This window comes from Neolamprologus multifasciatus, chromosome 5 (assembly GCF_963576455.1).
Source record: "Neolamprologus multifasciatus chromosome 5, fNeoMul1.2, whole genome shotgun sequence".
NCBI lineage: Eukaryota > Metazoa > Chordata > Actinopteri > Cichliformes > Cichlidae > Neolamprologus > Neolamprologus multifasciatus.
This window is the reverse complement of record NC_140443.1, coordinates 12971568-12994681: the sequence shown is the minus strand read 5'-3', so window position 1 is coordinate 12994681 and position 23114 is coordinate 12971568. Positions and strand designations below refer to the sequence as shown.

The window sequence follows — 23114 nt, the reverse complement described above, 5'->3', positions numbered from 1 at the left end:
GAAGTGTAGTTTTCAGACAGAATCAAGGGATTTAGGTTAAAAGCAGATATGCAAAGGTATAAGTCACCCTCAAATGTGTTGGCACATGAAGCTTTGTCAGATGAGTCACAAACTTGAAATCTATACTAATATTTGTTTTTTCTGGTATATCATCATCAAATGCTCTGATCTTCATCTCTGCCCCATGATCGACCAAGAAAAAAAACAAAATGTAGCTTTCAGTCTGCTAATGTCAAAAAAAGAGAAACTGTCCTTGCTGCCAGCCCAGTTTATATACACTTAGAGTGGCAACTTATTGGTGGGGTGTGCAGAACTGTCAGAGATCAGTGTTGTTTGGTGAGTGGGCTGATGCTCCACAGGGAACTACAATAGAAGTGTTGGTCAGAGGAATTGAGTCGAGCACCCTGCATATCATGGTTATCAGCTTGGTTTTCATGCCTTAGAAAGTCTGTCCATGTTTGTGGGTCTATGAACACGGAAGGCTACGTAGACAGCAGAATATAATAAGTATTGGAACATCTGCATGCTCATCAAGCCAACTCAGGCAAGCAGGTTATGAAAAGCCCCAAATCATCAGAAGTAAGTCTGCCTTAACTGCAAATGCTTGAATGTTTTGTGCACGACAGAATGTGCTGACTGAATACTCAAAGAATACTGTGGTTTTCACAGTAGAATGTAAGCACACATGATATGGCATTCATATGCAGCTTTGGAAGTATTTGTAGTAATGACTGATCAAACAATTTCATTGAGTTAATATAGCATATGTTTGTTTCAGGTATAGGAAAGGTTTTTGGGTTTTTTTTTTTTGTTTTCTTTCTTTCTTTCTTTCTTTTTTTTTTTTTTTTTTTTTTTTTTTTTTTTTTTTTTTTGAGTCAACGTGGTGTTTGGTTGGATGCCTCATCATAATTTGCTACAAAAAATGGAACATATTGACACATCTTGTTATCAGCTGCAATGCTGTTTCGCTGTTATGGCTGCTTCCCTGTTCTTTGACTTCTGTTGTATAGTTCCCGATTTAGCAAGTCAAATAAGACCTCATTTTAAAAAAAAAAAAAAAAAAAAAAAAAAAAGAAACTACAGGAAAAAAAGAACATGTTTGCTCTTTATCTAACCACTCATTTTGCATCTGCTGCTGTTTTGCATTGGTCCTTTTGCATTCCTTATAGAAAGGGTCATCCTAATTTCAGTCAGGAATGCAAAATGGCTTGGGTGAATTTGTTGAACCGTCATTAGCAGTTGAGGTTATATTTTGCATAGAATTGCTGCAGTGTTGTGGTGTTGTATGGTCTCTTTGGTAATTTTATTCCACATAACCCATGTACCAGTTTTATTCCATTACATAATGTACATGCATCCATTTACTGAATGCTTTACAAGTTATCTCATGATTTACTTACTTCCACAGAGCTGCAGCTACATTATACTAAAGTGTGCATTTAATGTCATACTCTACCTGTATTTATTTTTCTGTTTGCCTTTTAGTGTAAGAATTCAGTGTAATATGTCATTGTTAATGATATGAAACTGTGCTGTGTTGAGTGTATACAGTTTGTAGTGTGCCATAATGTGTTGCTCATAAGAGGTAAGTATGTGTATTACATATACTTTGGTGTTAGTGCATACTAGCTATATACTATATAGTCATAAAACCAAAGTAAATAATTGTTCCCAACATTTAGCCAGTTTTTTATGATGTGTTCATATCCTGTTCTGCGTCTCCATTGTTTGGGGCTTCTTTTTCTCCCCCATAGGGATGCAGATCAGACGAGTTTATCATATGGTTCTAATGTTGCCTTACCCCCTTCCCCTTCTTTCTGCTCTTACCCCCTTCCCCTCTCCTCCGCAGGTCCAGGCCTGGCTTTCATTGCCTACCCTAAAGCTGTAACCATGATGCCTTTTCCTACACTCTGGGCAATCCTCTTCTTCATTATGCTGCTGCTGCTTGGCCTCGACAGTCAGGTTAGAGGAAAAACAAACTTTCACACATGGGTGACTGTTGGAGCTTCAGGAGGTTTGCCATAAAAGGAAATGCTGATGACACTTACAGGCGTCAGCTATTTTTAAGGTTCCCATAAGCAAAACATTTAACTGCTCATTGGCCAACCACAGAACCAAGTGTGTGAAGAAGCCTGTGCACAAATACAGTAGTGTTTGAAAAATACTTTTGCTGGATATTTCGTGCTTTAAAATGTCTGTTTCTGTGCATAAATATAGACACAAAAAGTCATCAGATAGTATTCATTAATAGGCGAAATAGAGAATCATTAGAGGCCATAAGAGAACGACAACTGGAAAAAGATTTATATAAGATTATGTTTCAAATTCAGGAGAAACTGTTAAAGAAACACAACATTATATTATTCTTTCAAGGTCATTTTTCTTTGAATCTTTGCACCACTCTGCAATAATCTTTATTATCAACAGACCCAGAACTTCTTTAACACCAATAAAACATATGCAATCATGTGTATATATCCTTGCTATTGACCCCCTGTTGAGGTAGGCTACGATGCACATTTTAGTTGATGATTTTTTTTCTTTTTTTAATATTAAAAGTTTTTATTTTTCCTTTCCATATTCATCGTCATCATTATTTTCCTTGTTTTTGTTTTTATCAAAGCCACAGGGAGCCACTGCATGTAAGCCAGAGCTGCATTCAGCTATGGAGTGACCCAAAATGTATTTCTTACCCGTGCCCTGTAAGTGGGTGCATGATAGCACAGTGACACGCACCACAACTGAGGTGGTTTGTGTGGTTGAATATTCGTCTTTAGACTCATAAGGGGATAACAATAGAACTACTTCTGCTTTTTACCTGAGTTCTAAGCTTAGACACTTTACACGTTGTGCCACAATTTCAAAAGAACCAACAATAACAACTCAGCTTCACCCACTCGTTAAAATGGCCACTGACTAGTCTGTGTTTGAAATTTTACACAGCCACGTCACATAGTGCTGCCAAACCTCAGCAACAAAAGTTGCACTGAAATATTTTGGATACTTATTAGTGCATTTATCTTTTTTTGATCAATGCCACTGTATCTCTCTGTTCCCCTGCAGTTTGTGGAGGTGGAAGGGCAGATCACATCACTGGTGGATCTGTATCCGTCCTTCCTAAGGAAGGGTTACCGCAGAGAGGTCTTCATCGCTATTATCTGCTGCATCAGCTACGTGCTTGGACTCACCATGGTTACCAAGGTAACAACACAATGGAAAGTGAACACAAAAGAAAGCACCAGCAATCATGGCCAGAGCACTTTTAGAGCACTTAGAATCAGTGTAATCATTGGAAAATTAGAAAACAGTCAAACTCTGTGCTGTGAATCACAAAAACAGTACTTGAACAGAAATGAATCACTCTGCAGTATTTCTCCACATGTTCACTACACCCACTGATGTGTGTGTGTGTGTGTGTGTGTGTGTGTGTGTGTGTGTGTGTGTGTGTGTGTGTGTGTGTGTGTGTGTGTGTGTGTGTGTGTGTGTGTGTGTGTGTGTGCACATACACGCACACTGTGGTTGCTGACCTCATTTCAGGCTCCATCTCCCAACTCAATACTCCAGGAAAAACAGTGTTCAGACAGCTATTAGTGTCGATCCCAAAAGAGATGACAGGGGGCTATTTATACTGTCAAGTCATGAGAACTTCCCTTCCCTCGTTTGATATTAATAGATACAGTAGACTTGATATAGCTTTTCTAAATCTCGTGCTTCCTCCTTCTTCTGTCTTGTTCCCGTCTGTTTCTTTTGTCTGTTGTTTTTCATCTCATTTAATTTCATCTTCCCGTTGCATTTACCTTGTTTGTAGCACCTATCTACAGTTTCCCTCAATGTTCTCTCATCCTCATCCTTCTTAAGCTTCATCTTAGCTGATTCTGTCTTTTTCACCTTTCTTTACTTGTACATAAGGCTCCCGGCAGTTCCTCATTATTGCAGTAATATCTGTAGGAGCACACCTTTCTCCTTCATTTGAAAAATGCAGCAGTCCTGATACAGCAGGTACCTGGTATTACCTGGTATTGTGTATATACTGTTACAATATGCCACATCCAGTATGCCATGGGCCATACTCATGAGAAATGTTTGACATGAAAAAATCAGGTAAAATGTTTAATTATGTTATGATATGAGATGGCAATCACTCATTTTCAAACCTGACTAGAAATTCTGAGTTACTTAATACAATCAGCCTGACAACTCCATTTTTTTTGTTTAAATTTGGTTTTTCATGACATATTTTTGTTTTCTTGAACACGACCCTTGATAACCCAGTTCCACTTCTTTGTTTAACAAAACAGAAATCTATAATGACCAATTTTCCTTACACTAAAGGTGGGGAAAAGCCCAATATTTTCTTGCTTTATTACTGCAAAGTAAGAAACACTTAAATGAGAATCTACAGTTCAGTAATTATACAAAGTGGGTTTTTTGTTTTGTTTTGTTCTTCGTCAATCCTCGTACTTTGCTTTTTCTCCTACGATCAACATTTAAACATTATCTCTGTACTTACAACCTCCCATCACTGTTTTCTGCCCCAACCCGTGCTCCCTCCCCTCCTCTCCCCTCTTTCACGCCCCCTCTTGTTCCCATGACAATATCTTTTTATGGCAGCACTAGCCTGATTTCAGTTTAGGATTCCCATGACTAACTTCTCACAATGGATAAACGTGTGCACACTCAAAGTACATGTGGACATTTTGGCTGCTCACTTTTACTCTGTATTTACCTTAGCATCCTATAATAGTCAAATTATTACATGTACGATTAACAGTTTTTCATAGTTGAGTGTTCTTGTCACACTTGTCATTCTTACACCAACTCATTGCAAAGGAAAACCACTATTGTACTTATTGTAGTATAACCCCATACACTTAAAGCCACAGTAATGCTGGTATACAGGTCTTTCTGTTGTAAAGCATGGGAACAAGATGAAAACTGAAAATACCTGAAATGCACCTGGACAGAGGAGAATTAAAAAAAAAAAACCAACAACAACTACAAAAAAAACAAACTTATTTTAAAACTAAGTCTGTGTTTTGTTTTGTGTTTCTGTTGTTGTTTTTTGCAGGGTGGCATGTATGTTTTCCAGCTGTTTGACTACTATGCAGCAAGCGGTGTGTGCCTTCTGTGGGTGGCATTCTTTGAATGTATAGCTGTTGCCTGGGTTTATGGTGAGTACAACATAAATAATAAAATACTTTTGGATTACAATTAATGCTTTTCTAATGAACACCAGTTCACATGACCTTGTGTTGTGTATTCAGACAACAACAAGTTTACTGATAAAGTACCTTGTAATGTCTACCTATTTAATATCCCAGCTATTTGTGTGTACACTCTTTTGTTATAGAAGGTGACAGATAGACAGACAGCTTTAGAACAGAAAAGTCCGCATAGACACCTCAAATCTATCTTGTCAGAAAAAATATACTTATTTCTGATCATGAATCTGCAAACAATTAATAAAGGATAAGGTTGTCTAAAAGTAAAATTATTTCCTGTCTGTAATCTGTGACATGTTAGTTACTTTGGCAGGTGTCTTTCATGCTGTTGGAATCCATAATTTGGTTCAATTTACACTGATAGGATTTGAGCCTTCAGATTACTAATTTGTGGATGAGGCCTAATGTCATAGCATCTAAATTTTATTTTATTTAAGTATTTATTTATTTATCATAATTTCTTCTTTTTTTCAATTTAAAATAATGCTCTAAATTGGCTGAAGTGCTACAGCAATATGACAGTAACAGATTTCAGTAAGAAATCAGCTACAGTACTTCACAACGGTTAGGAGGCAAGCCAACTGAGTATTTTATCTCCACAGGCGTTGATAATTTCTATGATGCGATTGAGGACATGATTGGCTACAGACCAAATCCTTGGATGAAATGGAGCTGGACTGTGGTCACTCCTTTACTGTGCATGGTAAGGACTGTTGTTTCATCAATCAGATGATCAATTAAATTTGTTCTCATTTCTGAGAAATAATTTCAACTTTTTTCCTCTGAATTAACAATCGACAACTTTTTATTCACTGAAAATTGTACTAGTGTCATCATGAGCTTTTCTTACATATAGTTTAGAGACATTTCACCACATTATACATTATGCTTTGGGTATAACACAGTACTTTATTTATTATTTATTTATTACCAAATACCCAGATACAAAGTAATTAAAAATACATTTAAAAAACTTACACTTCTGCTCCTCTTCCAATCCAGGGTTGCTTTATCTTCTCTTTGGTCAAATACAAGCCATTGACGTACAACAAGATGTACCAGTATCCTGACTGGGCCATTGGAGTAGGGTGGACTTTGGCCTTGGCTTCTATGATCTGCATCCCCATGGTGGTTGTCATCAAGATCATTCGATCTGATGGGCCGCTCATTGAGGTGGGTGCCTGGCTTTTAACTGTTTAGCTCTTCTCTTTCTTCTCTATTATTCATCACTTCACTTTTAGTGGAATTAATGGAATCTTTTAGATTGTAATTCAGTTACAATCTGTCTGACATATCCTGACATCTTTTCATAAGAGTTTGCTCATCAGTCGTTCTTTCTACTTTCCCTATAACTTGCCCATTTCTTACCTTCAGTTTTCTAATCCCTCCTTTCTTCCCACAGAGGATTAAGGCAGTGGCAGCCCCGGTTCGTGGTGGAGCCAGCTCCCGTCCTGCAGACCACCGTGGGCCTAAGGAGCTCTCCTGTCCCCTGGACCCCAATGGGAACAAGGGCCTACTGATGAAGGCCCCCACTCACACCATCGTAGAAACCATGATGTAAAGGAATGAGGCGGAGGCTCTCCATGAGAACGCTCTCCTCCCCTCTCCTGTCCTCTAAAATGCTTTTAAAGCTAGCTAGCTTTCTGTCTATCTGTCTGTCTTTGTCTGGTGGACTGATAAGGGTTTTAAAGAAAAAGTTCAAATCTTTTAGGAAAGTTTTGAAAGTAGTTTGCTGTTGGTGGTCTTCATAAGAGGGTAACAGTCACATTTCAAATCTATTTCTGAATGACTTAAAAACTGTTTTGTTTTTTGTTTTTCTGTACAAATGGTTTTCATGTGACTACACGTCCCACTGTGTTCTTGCTTTAAAGGCAAGGTAGCAAATTAGAAACAGCCTGCGGCCATGTTTCACTGGCTACTTTTGCACATAACCAGCCATTATTCTAGAAGAAAGTGGTTGAGTCTTGGAATCAAATCATCTTTTGTAGCCACTATATACAGAGAATTCCTACAATAGGCACTGATCACCAAAAAATGATTTTTTTATTTTTATTTTTTGAGCTGCTTTGATGGATATTTTATTATTATAATAATAATAATTATTATTTGCCAGTTATACTATGATCATTGTATAGTTCTCTGAGGGTATGTGCCACAGGATTACGCTTTGGCATATTCTGTTCCATTATGTTTGGCAGAGGCCTTGTTGATATCAGAGTTATTAGCTTTTTTTGCCGAAATATCAAAAACGCAACTCTGCAGACACCAGCGTTAAATTGCTTATCACTGCCAGCTCTTTTCCCCTTGTAATCATAGATTTTAAAATATCAGCAACAATGAGCTTATCACATATTTGGGTTAGTGTTACAAAATATGAATAAAAACAAATAAAATCAATTTCAGCATAAACCAAAACCAAATCAAAATATAATCAGTGACATTTTTTTAAAGTTAATATCTAATCATAATGATGAAAACAGAATCCTCTGAATTCACCTTGTGCCCAAATATTCCCATCTTTCACAGTCAATGGGCCAAAGAGAAAACTAGCACTGAAACTGAATTGGGGAACTTTTTTTTTCCTGCACAAAGAGATATCTGAAAGGATTTGAAGTGTGGAGGTTCAACCCTTGACTGTGTTGTTTGTGATGTACTGTACAGTAGTGGCTAATCAGTCTATCAGTATCTATCTCTTTATCTATCTTTCTCTGTTCTAGACCAGTTTACAGTACATTAGTGACTGCACTAGGCACTCTTGGCTTAAAAGTTTGGATTGAATTTGTTTTATTTACTACAAAGGAAGACACATTATTATTAGTTCTTTTTTTCCTCTGTCAGTGTTTAGATTATTTTTTTTAATTAATGTTATTGATATTTACTATTGAATTGCTGTAGTTTTACATAGAAGGAGGAACACTTTCATCTGGTGAAAATACTAAGCTATTATTACAAACCATACATCTATATTGGCAGCCATTGTAGTAAAGTCTTTACATTTCTTCAGCTTTGGTCCTAGCAACAGTTGTCTTAGGCGTCATAGAAATAAACAATGCAACTCTTTCCCCAAATATTATCTCTTACAGAGGGGTGTGGGCCAACTTTTATACATACAAAAAGAATTGGAAACCCGCAATGGCTCCAGTCATAAGTTTGTAATTCTTGGGTTTTTAACTTTTCCTCTTCTGGAAATACCAGGACACAGTATTTATTTCAGAGAAATCCAGCTAGGCAGGACACTACAACCAGTGGTTAAACAAAATGTCAATAACTCAAATGACTCACATTAACCAATGGTTGGGAGAGACTCCCAGTAGACAAACCAGCGTCTGACTGTCAGCTCATTTCAGACACTGAAATTTGGCAGATGGCTGAGGTTGGTCTTTTCTGGGGTCTACATGTTGCTTGCTCTCACTTCAACTGAGACCTGAAAAGCTTCACTTTTAACAGCAACTGTTCAAACCTGTCTTTTCCCCATAAATGAATACAGATAATATAAATATAGTTTTGAATTAATCATGTCACACGTGTTGCAGTAGAATGCCCTTGGCACTTTTTTGTTCAATTTTCATGCACACCAGTGAAACTAGTGATACCCAGACCCCATTAACCCTGTGATGGATTAACTCTCTGTCTTGAACTCTGTTTTATTTTAGCAATCATGCATGAAAAACTACATTCATCTTGTTAACATAGGGGCCATAGTTTTGATTATGTGAATAGCTGGCAACCAAGAGCAGACTACGTGAGAGGTATAACATTTACAACGGTTATATTCATTTTATTATATCTGTGTAACAAAGGGTTTCTCATGTGTATGCGTCACCAGCGACCATCCACTCAGGATCTTCTTTGTGATGCTTTTGTCTACTGTACAGCTGCATTAACCCAGCATCCAAAAAAGACACTTAACTCTGGGTGACAGAGCTACATTGGTAGCAATTGAAACTAATGTTTTTATCCAGCTTGGTAAGCCATTAGATCCTTCTTTGCTACAGAGAGATGAACATCATACCATAACTGCCTATTTTAACCGCAGTCAAATAAGAAAAACAGTTACTTGACATAAGGCTATATTGCACTTTTTCATTTTAATCCTTTTGATTTCATATCAAACAATGAGGCCAAAAATATGTATTGCCTTCTTTTTATTCTAGGCTCTCAGGGGCCTCTCCAGTAAAATTGGTACATTTTTAAAACACTCTAGTCTCACTTTGGTTCTGAAATAAGCAAACAAAATGAAATTAGATCAAGATGCACACATTACACAGTTATACAGTACACATGCATTGCAGGATTTTCATCAACAGCTTCACATGAGAGGTGATAGTGAGACCAGGGCCTCATTTTCATTTCATTTCCTGGCTCTCGTTTCATTTAAGCTTTGATAACTGTGTCCATTTATTTAATTCCTTCAAATAGAATAAAGTAGTTGATATCATTAAAAGGGATTTGTGAAACCAAATCCATCAGGCATCTATTTTCATACAACTTTTCATATATAAGTCTTCTTTGTATAGCTCAGCTCCCATTTCCCCACTCCCATTTTAATACAGATACAATGCTTTGTTCTATCATTACACTTTTGTATAGATCTGGTTCTCAGTTTCTCTGAAAAATCTTTGCACTAAGGTTTTAAAAATGCAATTAATGATCTAAAGAAAGATCTGCAATTGCAGTTGAATTTGCTCAGATGTGTTAAGTATTAAATGAAATCCAAACTTGCCAACAAAAAGGTGTATATATATAAAAAATGCCTTAAGCATTGAAAATAAAGCTGAATATTTCTTAGTGCTAAAATTGCTTCAGGGAAATGTGGACTAATAATAACTAATGCAGTCATTTATTGAATTATGCTTCCCCTCAGTGTATATTTACAGTATGTACCTGCTCTCCTGCCTTCATACACTCCCTATCAGTTAGCCTATGTAAAACATCTGTTAACGTAAGCTAACTAATTCTCAAAGATCATGACTTTTCAATAGAACTAAAGCATTAGCGATGCACAAGTTTTTACCGACGGATGTTGAAATGTGAAAGTCACCTGCAGGTGAACGTAAAAGTTTCTGAAGATTTTTTTTTTTTTTTTTTTTCCATTTAAAAAGTCATTTATTTTTATTTTATACTGATCTTTGTCAAATTCTGCAGTTTCTCATTCTGTTTTATTTTAGATTGTATGTTTGTCACATTTGCCTTTTTTGTATTCCAGATAGATTTGCATATTTGAAACCTGTCACCGGAGTGACATGTACAACTATTAATCAAAAAGCAAACATAAAAAAAACTTATGACTTGTTGTGCAATACTGCAAAAATATTTTTTAGTACCAAGAGGTAGTACTAACCTTTTAAGTAAGACGTGATTTCCTGAAGAGTAAATATTTGAATCTCCAGTTAAACTAAAACCCAACAAAGAATCCTTTTGTAGTTTGGAAAGTTAACCAAACTAAACCACTATCCACAGTCTTGTCATTTGAAATGCACTGATTAAATATGTGTCACATCAAACTGAATTTTGTTTTAGCAAAATATCGTATTTTTGTGACTGATAAAGGTATGAATGCGTGAGGGGTATGAAACACAGTAGCACTGCCACTAAGCCCATTTTCTACCTACTTATATCAAAATCTCGTGTTTGTGTGTTTATGTACATGTATGTGTGTGTGTATTTGAACCTTGGAAATTATTTGTTTTATATACAATTTTTTTTCTTGGAGAAGCTGGCCCTTTGCACCAAAAGCAGTAAATCCAATGAACATGAGTCCACCATATCAAATAACAATTCTACGTTCTGCTTATTTAGACATGCATAACTATCTCTCTACAAAATATTCCAACCAGAATGCTTATCAAATGAAGCTGAAAAACCTTATTGGATCCGCACAAGAATAGCCTGATTTCAAATGTCATATTGTCTACATTTGTTTATTTTTGGTTGTTTTTTTTTCTTTTAATGAAAACAACATATCTGCAAGATTTGGATTAGAATATAGATGCAGCATTAAACAAAACAGGGCTGGATTTTGGGCTATGTAACAGTGACACATTTGTTAATGAATAAATACAGCCTTTTAGTTGGGGTCCAGGTCTAGCTAGGTCTTCTGGGAAAGTAAGTTGTATTTTATTTATCCTTCTCCCCACATTCTGTCAACTGTTTGATCATGGTCTCTTTCCTTCATTACACCATATACCAGCCCTTCCTTTTTGAGAATGTACATGGGATTTTTTTTTTTTTTAATTCGTAATGAAGAAGAAAAAAACATTTTTAAAAGAATTTGAAAGTTTGGGTTTTTGTTTGTTTTTTCTATGGCCAATCTGTAAGCTACAAAAGTGTAAAATGTTTTTTTTTTCTTAATAAAAAAAAAAAATGTCTTCAGAAAATGAAGTCTGAGTTCCATGTGTCTAGAGTGGTATTTTTATGCACACACATCCACAGTGTGTTCCATTTAAGTTCAATTACCCAACCAGTGGGACTTATGTACCTAAATCCTCCTGACGACACAAACTCTGATCCCTCAAAGCCTGTAATACAAGCTTTAAGGTATTCAAACCAATGAGGGGGCAGCATACCGGCACATTCAGTGCTTCCTATGAGCCTTAAATGTGTGAAAGTAATCATTTGGGTTGCATGACAATGCTCTGGGCGAGCCTAACCCTGCAGAAGTCTGGTTAGAAGACTCGGGTCATCTTAGAGATGTTAAATAAACCTTTTTTAACAAATTGCATAAACTTCCCTCCTTTTGTATATCTATGACTCGGACATTATAGAGAGAAAACAATGGAAAGCTCTTTATAAGGTCAGAAAAATATTTCTAACACAAAATGACCTTTAACAGATCCAGATTCAGGCATCTGAATCCATAAGCCCCAACCATTTGGATTGAGTTGAAGTCCAAGGTGGAAATTAAGAAGATTGAAAAGGCAGGTTAGTGAGACCAGTAGCCACAGATTGAAACCTCCAACTCTATAGATACAATCCACAGAAAGGTACAGGAAGATAGAGTAGACAGAGGAAACTACAGTAGATGGAATTTACAATGTTAGTGACATGTAATCTGTAACCTGTTAAATCCAGAATTGAATTCAAAATCCTGCTCCTCACATACAAGGTCTTAAATAATCAGGCCCCATCTTATCTTAATGACCTTGTAGTACCATATCACCCTATTAGAGCACTTCGCTCTCGCTCTGCAGGCCTACTTGTTGTTCCTAGAGTATTTAAAAGTAGAATGGGAGGGAGAGCCTTCAGTTTTCAGGCCCCTCTTCTGTGGAACCAGCTTCCAGTTTGGATTCGGGAGACAGACACTATCTCTACTTTTAAGATTAGGCTTAAAACTTTCCTTTTTGCTAAAGCATATAGTTAGGGCTGGACCAGGTGACCCTGAATCCTCCCTTAGTTATGCTGCAATAGACCTAGGCTGCCGGGGATTCCCATGATGCATTGAGTTTTTCCTTTCCAGTCACCTTTCTCACTCACTATGTATTAATAGACTTCTCTGCATTGAATCATATCTGTTAATAACCTCTGTCTCTCTTCCACAGCATGTCTTTATCCTGTCTTCCTTCTCTCACCCCAACCGGTCGCAGCAGATGGCCGCCCCTCCCTGAGCCTGATTCTGCCGGAGGTTTCTTCCTGTTAAAAGGGAGTTTTTCCTTCCCACTGTCGCCAAAGTGCTTGCTCATAGGGGGTCATATGATTGTTGGGTTTTTCTCTGTATCTATGAAGCGCCTTGAGGCGACTTTTGTTGTGATTTGGCGCTATATAAATAAAATTGAATTGAATTGAATTGTAATCTTGTCATATAAATCCATGGAGATTAAAAGTACTGTGGAAACTCACTAGTAGAGTTAACTAAACCGACCTCATAAGTGAAGGCCTCTATAAGCATGGATCAGCAACTGTTGTTAGCTGATGTGGTGAAATTCAAAACATGTTTCTTCCAAAACAGAAACAAATATGTTGGCAGCTTCAGTTAGTTGGACTGGATCAAAAGAAGACCCAGTTTCTCTCTTGGTTTCCACCCAATCTGATAAAACACAGTCAGTCATAAGTAGGATGGACAAGCAGACTTAAACATTGAGTGCAGAAGTTTAAGGTCACACAATCTGCCACAGACTGTGTGACCTTCAGAGTCCACCATGCAGAAACTCTCATGGCACAATCTCTTGCAAACGTGGCGGCTCCGTTGTGTGCTTGTTTTTTGGGTTTGTTATTTTTTTAATCTACAAATGCAAATGTACTTGTTATGTTATGTTATTCACTTGTTATAAATACACGTGTTTGTATGATTGTTGTATTTGCTTGCGTGCATGTTTTTAAGAAAATAAATTCTAAGCTTAAAAATGTATCACTCTCCTTCTGTGTATCCATTTTTGAATGAATGTGTGTCTAATAAGGTGAAGGTGAGGTGCTTCTCTAATGCAAGATTAATGTTTGGCTTATTGTTACCATGGAGTGTGAAAGTCTGGTGGCCATCAGATATTCCATTTTCATTCATTTAGCCTTCAATGCATTTCAAACTCCTCAAGATGGGTGGTGAGTCACCACCCATCTTGATGAGTTTGGCCCCTCACATATACTAATGTGCCACAAACAGGACTTTAATATCACCAACCATTCCCATTTTATTACAGTGTATCCATATAAATGGCCCACCCTGTATTTACAGTAGTGGTTTGTGGGAAATACTCCTAGCGTTTGCAGACCTGGCAGACTGTGTCAGCAACTTTATTTTCATCCATAACAAACATATTTAAGCTTTTGTTGGCTTCACAGAGGCAACCTGCTGAAAATGCTTAATCCAGTTTATACTTACCTAAAAAGAAAAAAAAAATCTAAGCTCTTAACTACTAAAACCAAGGAAAAGAAAAACGAAAAACATCAGGGACAAAAACAAAGCCCTCCTAAACTGAAGCTTGTTTCTAAACAATGGCACTAAGCAGCTCTGAGAATCTGCTGGAATCAACCTCAGTTTATGGAATATTTTGACCCAAACATCCGTTTCACAGTAAGAGGGTAAAGGCTCAGACATCCCGGTGATTAATAGAAGCTGGGTACTGAACACATTTTTCCCAGACTGTAATTTTCCGTCAATCACTATGGTTAAATGGGCCTTTTTTTATTTAATCAACTAACTATTCCCATGAAAATATTTACATAAAAGCTTTATAAAATACTGGTTTGTGTATCCCATTTAAGCTTCAGCAATCAGAAAACACAGAAAGCTCTTTCAGGCACTGTTTGAATCAGGAACAGTCATGGATCCTTCCTCATTTTACATTTAGTGATAATTTTGACCAGGAATGTATCATGGAGATATATCCATGGCGATTATGGTTATTGCTCTCATATGACTCAACAAAAACATAGAAGATGTTGGTGGCATGAAACTGCTGTACAGCGACATGAATGTTAATGCTTTTGTTTTGTTGCTGAGCTTTAAATAATTGGCACTTCAGACAAAGAAACACAGAGCTGTTATTTCCATTCCCTGTCTGGCCTTTTCCAAGAATAGACTTTTCTGTTGAGAATCTTTTTTTTTCTCTTTTTTTTCAGTTTTATCTTCAAGGCAGTTTTTTGGCATTGACACAAAGCAAAAACAAATGTGTTTTTTTGATTAGTGTTTCATGTTACTTTTGCCTTTTGTTCTGCTAACAAAAATAGAAGGGAACAGGAAATGGAAGGGCTCTGAGGGATGAGAAAAAAAATCAAATGAGGACAGTTTTGATCCCAGGATGTTGTGGTCACTTGAAAGGGACAAGGGCACATCTTATGTACTTTTCCATAGCCTATCTTTGTATAATCAGGATTTGTGACCTGCATGCTGGAGGAAAACTACTCCAATATTGTTTTTTCACTGTAATACAAAACTTACAGATATGGAACTTCAGTCATCACACGTCATTTGCTTACTCCTTATATGTTTTATGTCCTCAGCTTTAAGCTATTTTCCTCCACTGCTTTTGAATGTTTAAGCACATGTGGATATAACAAAGTGTGCACTGGGCACTAAAGTTCTACCCATATGTTATTGCTTACTATGTAAGTAAGCAATGCAGGCACACACATTATTGCTTACTATGTAAGCAATAATGTGTGTGCCTGACTGTGTGTATGCTAACACTTTTTGTGCATGTTGTGTGTTAGATCTGTTACATAACAGTAGACTCATGGGAATAATTCCGTCAGCAAAAGCAAAATGTACAGTAGAAAACACTCTTGCATGTGCAAAAATACCCATGTTGTTTGTTAGAGTAAAAATGTACAGAGTTTTCAAAATAGAAATACAGACATAAACTGGTTCTAATACATGTCTTTTTTCTAAAAACAGAAACAAGCCTTTCAAAAGATCCATATGCATGTCTCAAGGAACCAAAACAGGATCGAGGCGCTGGAGACTGTACTAAAAGCTGAAAAGGTATATTGAAATCAAAAAGTTTTACAGGTTGAAACTGTGAGATTCTAGAGTGGGGTCAGTGACAGGGCCAGGCAGGTGATTTCTTCAAACACTAAGCTCCACAGCTGTCTCATCACCAATGTCTCTTTTAGAAACTAAGGGCAAAAAGCATCTAAGAGAGTGACGTAAGTACAGGACAAAACAGATTCAAAAACAGTTAAAAACACAGAGGAAGCAGGAAGGGTCTCCCACAGGACTGGAACAAAAAATTTCTAGCTGGGAAACATCAAATAAGTTTTGAATCATCGGGTTTCTGGGCCGTCTTAGATGTACAATCATAGGATTAATGATAGGTGCCATGAAGATCATGGAATTATGGGTGTATTCCACCCAAGACAGTTTTGAGCTCCAGGTTGTTTAATTAGATGAAACAGTATATTGTGGGTTGCCTCCAACTCCTAATTGGTCCTTTCTGTTTTTGTTTAAGTCTGGAGATAGAAGAGAAGCAGAAGCTGGAGGTGAATTGAGGTGAATGGTGTACCCTGGTCAGACAACGTCCAGTGGAATGCCATGGAGACTGAGCACAAGGCTGAAGGCAGCTTGGGCACGGCTATAAAATGAAAAGCCCTGGGAAAACAACTGATTAAAGTTGGGATGGTTGTGTTACCTGTTGATGGTTACAGATAGGTGATAAAAATCCAATACAATTTGGGACCATGGATGTCCAGCTAAGGATCTATGTAAATGAGCTGATAGAGAACGGAAAGTCTGTGTTTTAAGCACAGAGTAGGGACAGACACATGTTGTTACACATCCCTGACTAGGCCTGTCCACTAAAAAAATGTCCAGAGGAAAGTAATTGTGTGGTTACACCTGGGATAACAAGTGAACTTAGTAGTGTGAGCCCAATGAATTACCTGTAATCGAACTGATGAAGGCATATAAATCATATAGGGTGGTCTACCTCCAGGATCAAGTCCATTCTGTTGGGCAGTATAACCATTAATTCAATCTCTTAGATAAAGGATCTAATAACACAAGATTATGTGCTCAGAAAAACATTAAAACATAGAGTATCGTGAAAGGCTGTCCAGTTTCACATTGGGGGACGTTTACTTATTTCACAAAATGTGAAATAAGTAAATAAGTACAGCCTTATTACATTGTGGATTAAATTAATTTTTCACCTCAAGATTGTACACACAATACCCCCATAAAGATGTAAAGTGAAACACTTATGCTTGAAATGCTTGCAAATTTATTTCAAATTTCTGTCTCCCAGTAGGACGACTGCGTCCCCAGGCTGAGCACCCCCAGTGTAGGTGGTAGAAATGTGATTACTCTGCTCCATTTTATGCTTCTCTAGGAAGCATTACCTCCACTGCAAGTTTGCTTTGGGGTGAAGAACCAGAATTAAACCTGATCTCTTTAGTTGTAAAATGAGGTCCTGTTCAAATTCCCTGGATAGAAATTTTTTGCATATAAAGGTTTGATTTAAGGAGCTTATCCTGGCCAAAGATAATCTCTTATGTGCATGAATGTCCATTGTTTTCCATTGGTCACAAAGATTTACCAAAATAAAGACAATCCACACATCCAACATAAAATTAGACATTTTATTTTTTTTTCTTTGCAATCTTTTCTTTTCTCAAAAAGAGAAGTATAGCAGTACACTCTTTGTTTCTTAGAAAATGAAACAAACAAACAAACAAACAAATCAAAATGACAACAACAAAGTTATACATTTTATTTTTCATTTTGTATTTTCTTCCTATGTTTTGGAAGAGCATACTGTCATAGAAAAATACTATATTACATAGAATATAACTTTACACAGTTTGGAAAAAAAATACACAATATCAATGCGTACATTATTAATAGCCCAGTCCAGAACCGTAGCAACTTTGACATCCAAACACATATTAGGCAAAATAACAAATCAAAATATCTTTAAAAAATAAAGCATGAAACATAATAAAAAAATAAACCCATTAATAAAAAAAATAATAGGAACAAAGACTGGAGACACTGACATTTCCTACTTTTGAAATGTGCAGCATGACATCATTTTCTCAGTTTCAAGTCATAATTAAGCTGACTGCAACGAAGAAGTCAGTGTTTGTGTTTATCATTGAGCTAAATAGGTTGACTGGCTAGATATCGGAGAAGAAATTTAAGTTAGCTCATCAACAACTGTCATTAAACAGGCCAGTAAGCTAACAAGATATCTTATTGACTCATTGTATAGTTCTCAGCAACAAGCCTACTTATAGCTGGTTAGTTTAAGTAGGTTTGTTGCTGCTCACTTATTGTGGCAAGTTGTAAATAAAATGGCTATAAATAGCTAATACACTGGTTTGGGTAGTTTTGCTGTCACAATTGTATTTGTTATTTATGTATAACTAATGGTCAGATTGGTAGGTGCTATAGTTTGCTAGTTGTAACAACTTGCTAGTGTTCAGCTAACATTATTTATCTGTTACTGGTAATTTTCTGATTTGTTGAGTTGACAAGAGGTGACAAGCTAATGTAGTTTCCTTGCAGCCATTGAATGTTTTGCTACCCACAGTTTGCTGCAGCTGAGGCTGTCCAATTTAGACACTGCATGTTAAAAAACAAAACAAAATGCACACCAAAAATAAAAATAAAGAGCCAAAAGATTGTCCTGGCTACAGACACGGCTAATAGAAAGGTGTAATGTAACACAAATATTTGACTGTAGTCTCCCAACCAAAACCATGAGTACATGACTGGCTTGCGTTGCACATTGACAACTCGTGCGGTAGAAAAAGCAACATGTGCTCTCTCCCCTACAGGAACTTTTTATAGAAGCATAAAGTAATTACCCAGTAACATTTACCTAGTTTGGCTTTCCTTACTGCTCAATAGCTATGAACTAGCATCCTCTGGTCAGAATCGCCCTTTATTTAAGCTGTACGACAAGATTAACCATGTTTACATGGTATATTTGTGAGTGACTGAGCAGGCGTGGGCATGTGAAAGGGCTTTACTTTAGCTGATGATGTAATATATGGTGGATTATGTAATAACTTATCTAATGTACTGAAATCATTTAATGGGTTCAGGGGAGTAATGCCAACAAGCTAGTCTAATAAAATGTGGTACATTACCATTAAATCTTCACATGAACATTTTTATTTTCCCCAAAATCGAAAAAGCACAGGGAATTAAATAACATTTTTTGTATTATAAACTTATCTGCGCGTAACAGTTGTTATAGTTCTGGATTGGGCTTTAAACTGACATTTGACCCAAAAATGCATAGGGAGTATACATGGTCACATACATACATAAAAGAAAAAAAACAACAACAAACAAACAAACAAAAAAACAATTCAGAAGGCTTTTCTCAGCATTTTCATTTTTTTTGTTGCTTTACAAAAGTTTGTTCCATTGTACATGAAAATACTTACAGTGCATGGTATTCAACAGTGTGCTTTATATTCAGCAGTAAGTGCTTGGAGAGAAGTAAATGTCCCTTTTTTGTATGTGTGTGTGTTTACACTATTTTAAGCCTTTTCCAGTTTTTGGAAATAAAAATATAAAGGCCCACAATCCTTTAAAACCTCACTACTGTACAATGAAATGTACACAAATTAATTTACACACACACACACAGACACATACACACAAACACACAAACACACACACACCTCTGAAACAGTGTATGCCCAGAAGTAGTGGACATTTTTTGCACATACATGTATTAGACAGAGAAACGTTGACAAATAGAAGTCTTCTGTAGTCATATTCACATATGTTTTGTTATTCACACCCATACAGACATGGAAATTCTTATAGGGTGCCACTGAATTCTGTTACATAACAACATAAGAAAATGGTAGGAACAGGGGTTGTGACTCTCAAAGTTTAGGGTTTTTTTTGTCAGTCTTGTCGAGAACAAATGCTGTTCTATTACTCACTCATAATAATATCCTTATACTGACAATGTATCCATCATATACTCCATATATTTTTGTTCACCATAATTCATGCTAATATGCGTACACACACAAGTGTGCAAAGGATGTTTAGATTTATTTTTTCCTCAAAAAGGACAAAACCTTTATCTTGCAACTTGTGCATTTATAAAATACTGCAATAAGTATTTAAATGTTAACTAACAGCAACCCATACATAGATGAGCAGTTTCTTTGAAATTGTATGGCTTCATCATGTCTATCAATAGGATTAAAGAAGACAAAGAAGTGAACTGTGGTAAGTTCTTAGAAATATTTGGATGATGCCAGTTAGCTTAAAGTGTAAAAGATTGGTGCTGTTTTTAGTTTTATTCTGTTTACTGCAATTTCTTTAAGTTAACTGCTACTTTGTAGAATTTAAGCACCTACTTTTGCACAGCACTTTCATAAACTGCCAAGATCAGTAGGAGGGAACAAGAGCCAGCCCAATTTCAGTTAATCCAAAGATAATTAGAGCAAATACATTTTTGGCAGGAATAAGAAAAAATCATGAGAAATCAGGGGTCTGAAGGAAATGGAATTAATGTCTGGGGTTGCAAAACTTGAAACTTGAAGACTTGTAAGTTCTAAAGTTTCTGTGTGAAGGATATTTCAGTGCTTCAGCTACTTTGAGCATTCTGACTATTGTTAGTTGGATGCACAGTGCCCTTGATTATAAAATCAACCACCCTGAAATTTAGTTTTAGGGAAAGTCAAACCCAAAACAGGTTAGTATGATGGCTGATGAGTGACAGCTTATGTTGACACAAAGAAGAATAAATCAAATAAATAAATAAATTGCAGCTGTACAAGATGATGCTACAGCTAGGACTAGCTGTGTTAAATATTCATGGGGCACCACTCCAAACTTAAAAAAAAAAATGCTACTTGTTGTGCTTCTGACCTGATGTACTGCCTTTGGCCTTGGACACTGTAGCCTCATTCATTAATGAGGCATCATTGGTGTAAAAATACAGATTGTGTGTCTAACCACATTGCAAGTGTAAGGTTCTAGTTGGCTGTCTCTTGAATTAGAAATTAACATTCCCTTAGCAATAGAAGTAGAAATATACTTAGGGCTTTAAAACTATCGCACAACTAAGATTAGGTTTAGTTCAAGAAGGGATCTGTAAGATGTGACAAGGTTGCTAATAAAAATTAGCAGTGGCGGCTTTAGGAAGAAGTGAATAGTTTACTATTTTCCCAATAGTCAGCGTTATATGAACTGATTAGAATCTTGCACTAATGAGCTGTCAGTCAAGGAAACCACAACACTTAATGTTGTGGTGAAGGTTAATAGTGGGAAAACCAGCTCTCAATCCTTGACATAACATTTGACACAAACTCTGTTCAAACTAATGTTTGTTCTCAGTTCAATCTTGGATCCATGGTGAAATTGCAAATGAGCACACACAAGTAGTCAGGAATGCTCACAGTGCTTCAAAGGGTGCTGACCATTAAAGGATAGTGGCTCAGTTTAACTCAGGCCGAACTCTGGAAATTTCCAATTGCACCTTGGAATAGAACCTGCTGATACACTCACATACAAATTACACATCATAAACAGACATCCATGAAAGACACAACAAAATGGCTTGATAATAAATGCATAACACACACACCACGGTTTCATTTCCTTTGTTATCAGAGCCTTTTGTGTAAGAAATGTGTGTGTCGGAAATTTGTCCATAGTCTGGCTTCACCAGCAACCTAGTGTAGTAGGTCTGATAGCAGATGATGCTATTGACTTTGTTCATAATCTTTGTGCAAAAGGGTGAGTGTTACCAATAAATCCAAACAGCAGTAGTGCTCTATAGCTATTACTTGAATGAACTGTGTGTCCTAGTTTAAAAGGCTGTTAAATTAAAAGCCACAACAAAGAGAATGTTACTTCTTTATGACTTGTTGCTTGTTGTTCCCACTACCTTAACCTTACCTTAACAGCATAAATGATCCATGACAATGAGACTCTTCAATAATGTTACATTAAATCACTCTGAACCTCAAATCTAATAATTTAGCGATTTGAAATGAATGTGAAATGCTACTGTTGCTTGACATTGTAGTCTTGCAATGAAATATGATGAGGTGAACCCAGTGATCTCAGACAACTATTGATATAGTGGATAATGTCATGACATTTGGCACATTTCAAATGCAGGTAGATGTTCTTCGTTTGGCAGTACAGTTTGTTCTGGGGCACAGCCACATGTCATCTGCTCATTTATGGTGTAGCAAAAGCTGTGATTGGTCAATTCCACTTAAGACACCATTTTCATTGGGAGCAGAAATTACACCCTTCCCTCCTTTCACTTTAATTTTATGATAGCATGAAACAAAATAACAGTTTGGCAGTTGTGATGGCATCACTGATGACGTCTTCATAAATCAACGTTGTGATGTCACCAAAGTGACATTATAATGTGCAGTAAGATCCAATAGAGAAGTCTGCCTTGAAAAAAAGAGCTATACTTGATCACTCCAGAATTTTGTTTTTTTCTTGGTAATGTCAAGTGAGCAGCAGTGTTTGAGCAGAATCTTAGCAGCATTATGAAATTCTACAATGGCTACATTTATTATAGACACACTCCCATTATTAACTGTTTGTTCCGTTTTCTGTTAGTACTTAGTAACCTTCCGTGAAACAAATGGAAACTCGAAACTGAGAATTTTTCTCTGGTAAAATCACTTACAATATTGTATAAGGCAGATCTCTCAGGTGCAAGTACTGTAGGTTCATGGGAGCATATGGCCTTGCAATAAAAACTGAAATAATCTTACCCGTATTGCAGGTTAAAATGAGTAAAAATGGCTATTTAAAGTGCCGAGTAAGTCATTGTTGAAATCGAAACAACACTGTGAGTCCAGCCAGTTATCAGGAGAGTTTTTGGTGTGTTTTTATGTATTGTGGTGATGCTTTCATACAGACCGTACTGTATAAAAGCAGTTCAACCCAGTGTAAATGGGATGGGGAGACTGTGTGAGCATGCAAGTGTTAGGATGTGTGTTCCAGTAGGAGTCTCTGTATTTAAACAGATATACTGCAAGCCGGTGGAGTATGTGTGTGAGTGAGTGTGTGTCTGCGTTTTTGGGCCAGTTCCACTATGTATAAGTTTATGCTTCATCACCAGTTACAATATGTCTTCTGTATGTTTTGTGCACGTGTATGTATTTGTGTTACAGATCAAGTGCGTGGTCTAAAGTGTTGTTATTATCCTCTGGGTCATCATTGGCAAGTGGGTTGCGGCTGATGACCAGTTCAAGTCTGTCTCCTGCTTCTGTGATGAGAGGTACGGCCAGACAACAGTCAAAGTCTCTCGTCCTTACATGGTTCACCTGAATACAGTCAAAAAGATTAAGCCAATGGTTACTTTGGTAATTTGTATAACTGTAGACATTTTTAAATTAGCAAACAAAAAAGAGGGGGACGTGAAGATAACTACATGTAAGCATAACAAAATATGATGCAAAGAATGCTGAGGACAGAGTGAGCTTTTTTTTTCTTCACAACAAAAAACT

At 36.7% G+C, this 23114-nt stretch overlaps 2 protein-coding genes across 14 annotated transcripts in view; one reads left to right on the top strand and one right to left on the bottom strand.

Moving 5' to 3' along the window:
• The window catches only part of LOC146518150 (sodium- and chloride-dependent taurine transporter-like), a 28433-nt gene extending 18125 nt beyond the window's left edge, over positions 1-10308 (top strand). Inside the window, exons 10-15 of the mRNA XM_085161254.1 lie at positions 1850-1962; positions 3064-3201; positions 5069-5171; positions 5825-5925; positions 6225-6395; positions 6625-10308. Of these exons, the coding sequence (XP_085017380.1) occupies positions 1850-1962; positions 3064-3201; positions 5069-5171; positions 5825-5925; positions 6225-6395; positions 6625-6783 (785 nt within the window). The 3' untranslated portion in view covers positions 6784-10308. The remainder of the gene's footprint in view (positions 1-1849; positions 1963-3063; positions 3202-5068; positions 5172-5824; positions 5926-6224; positions 6396-6624) is intronic.
• Positions 10309-11138: 830 nt separating this feature from the next.
• grip2b (glutamate receptor interacting protein 2b) overlaps positions 11139-23114 on the bottom strand; it is a 264699-nt gene continuing 252723 nt past the window's right edge. For all 13 annotated transcript variants that reach the window (XM_085161249.1, XM_085161245.1, XM_085161253.1 and 10 more), the window contains one exon: positions 11139-22931. In XM_085161249.1, the coding sequence (XP_085017375.1) occupies positions 22773-22931 (159 nt within the window). In that variant the 3' untranslated portion in view covers positions 11139-22772. The remainder of the gene's footprint in view (positions 22932-23114) is intronic.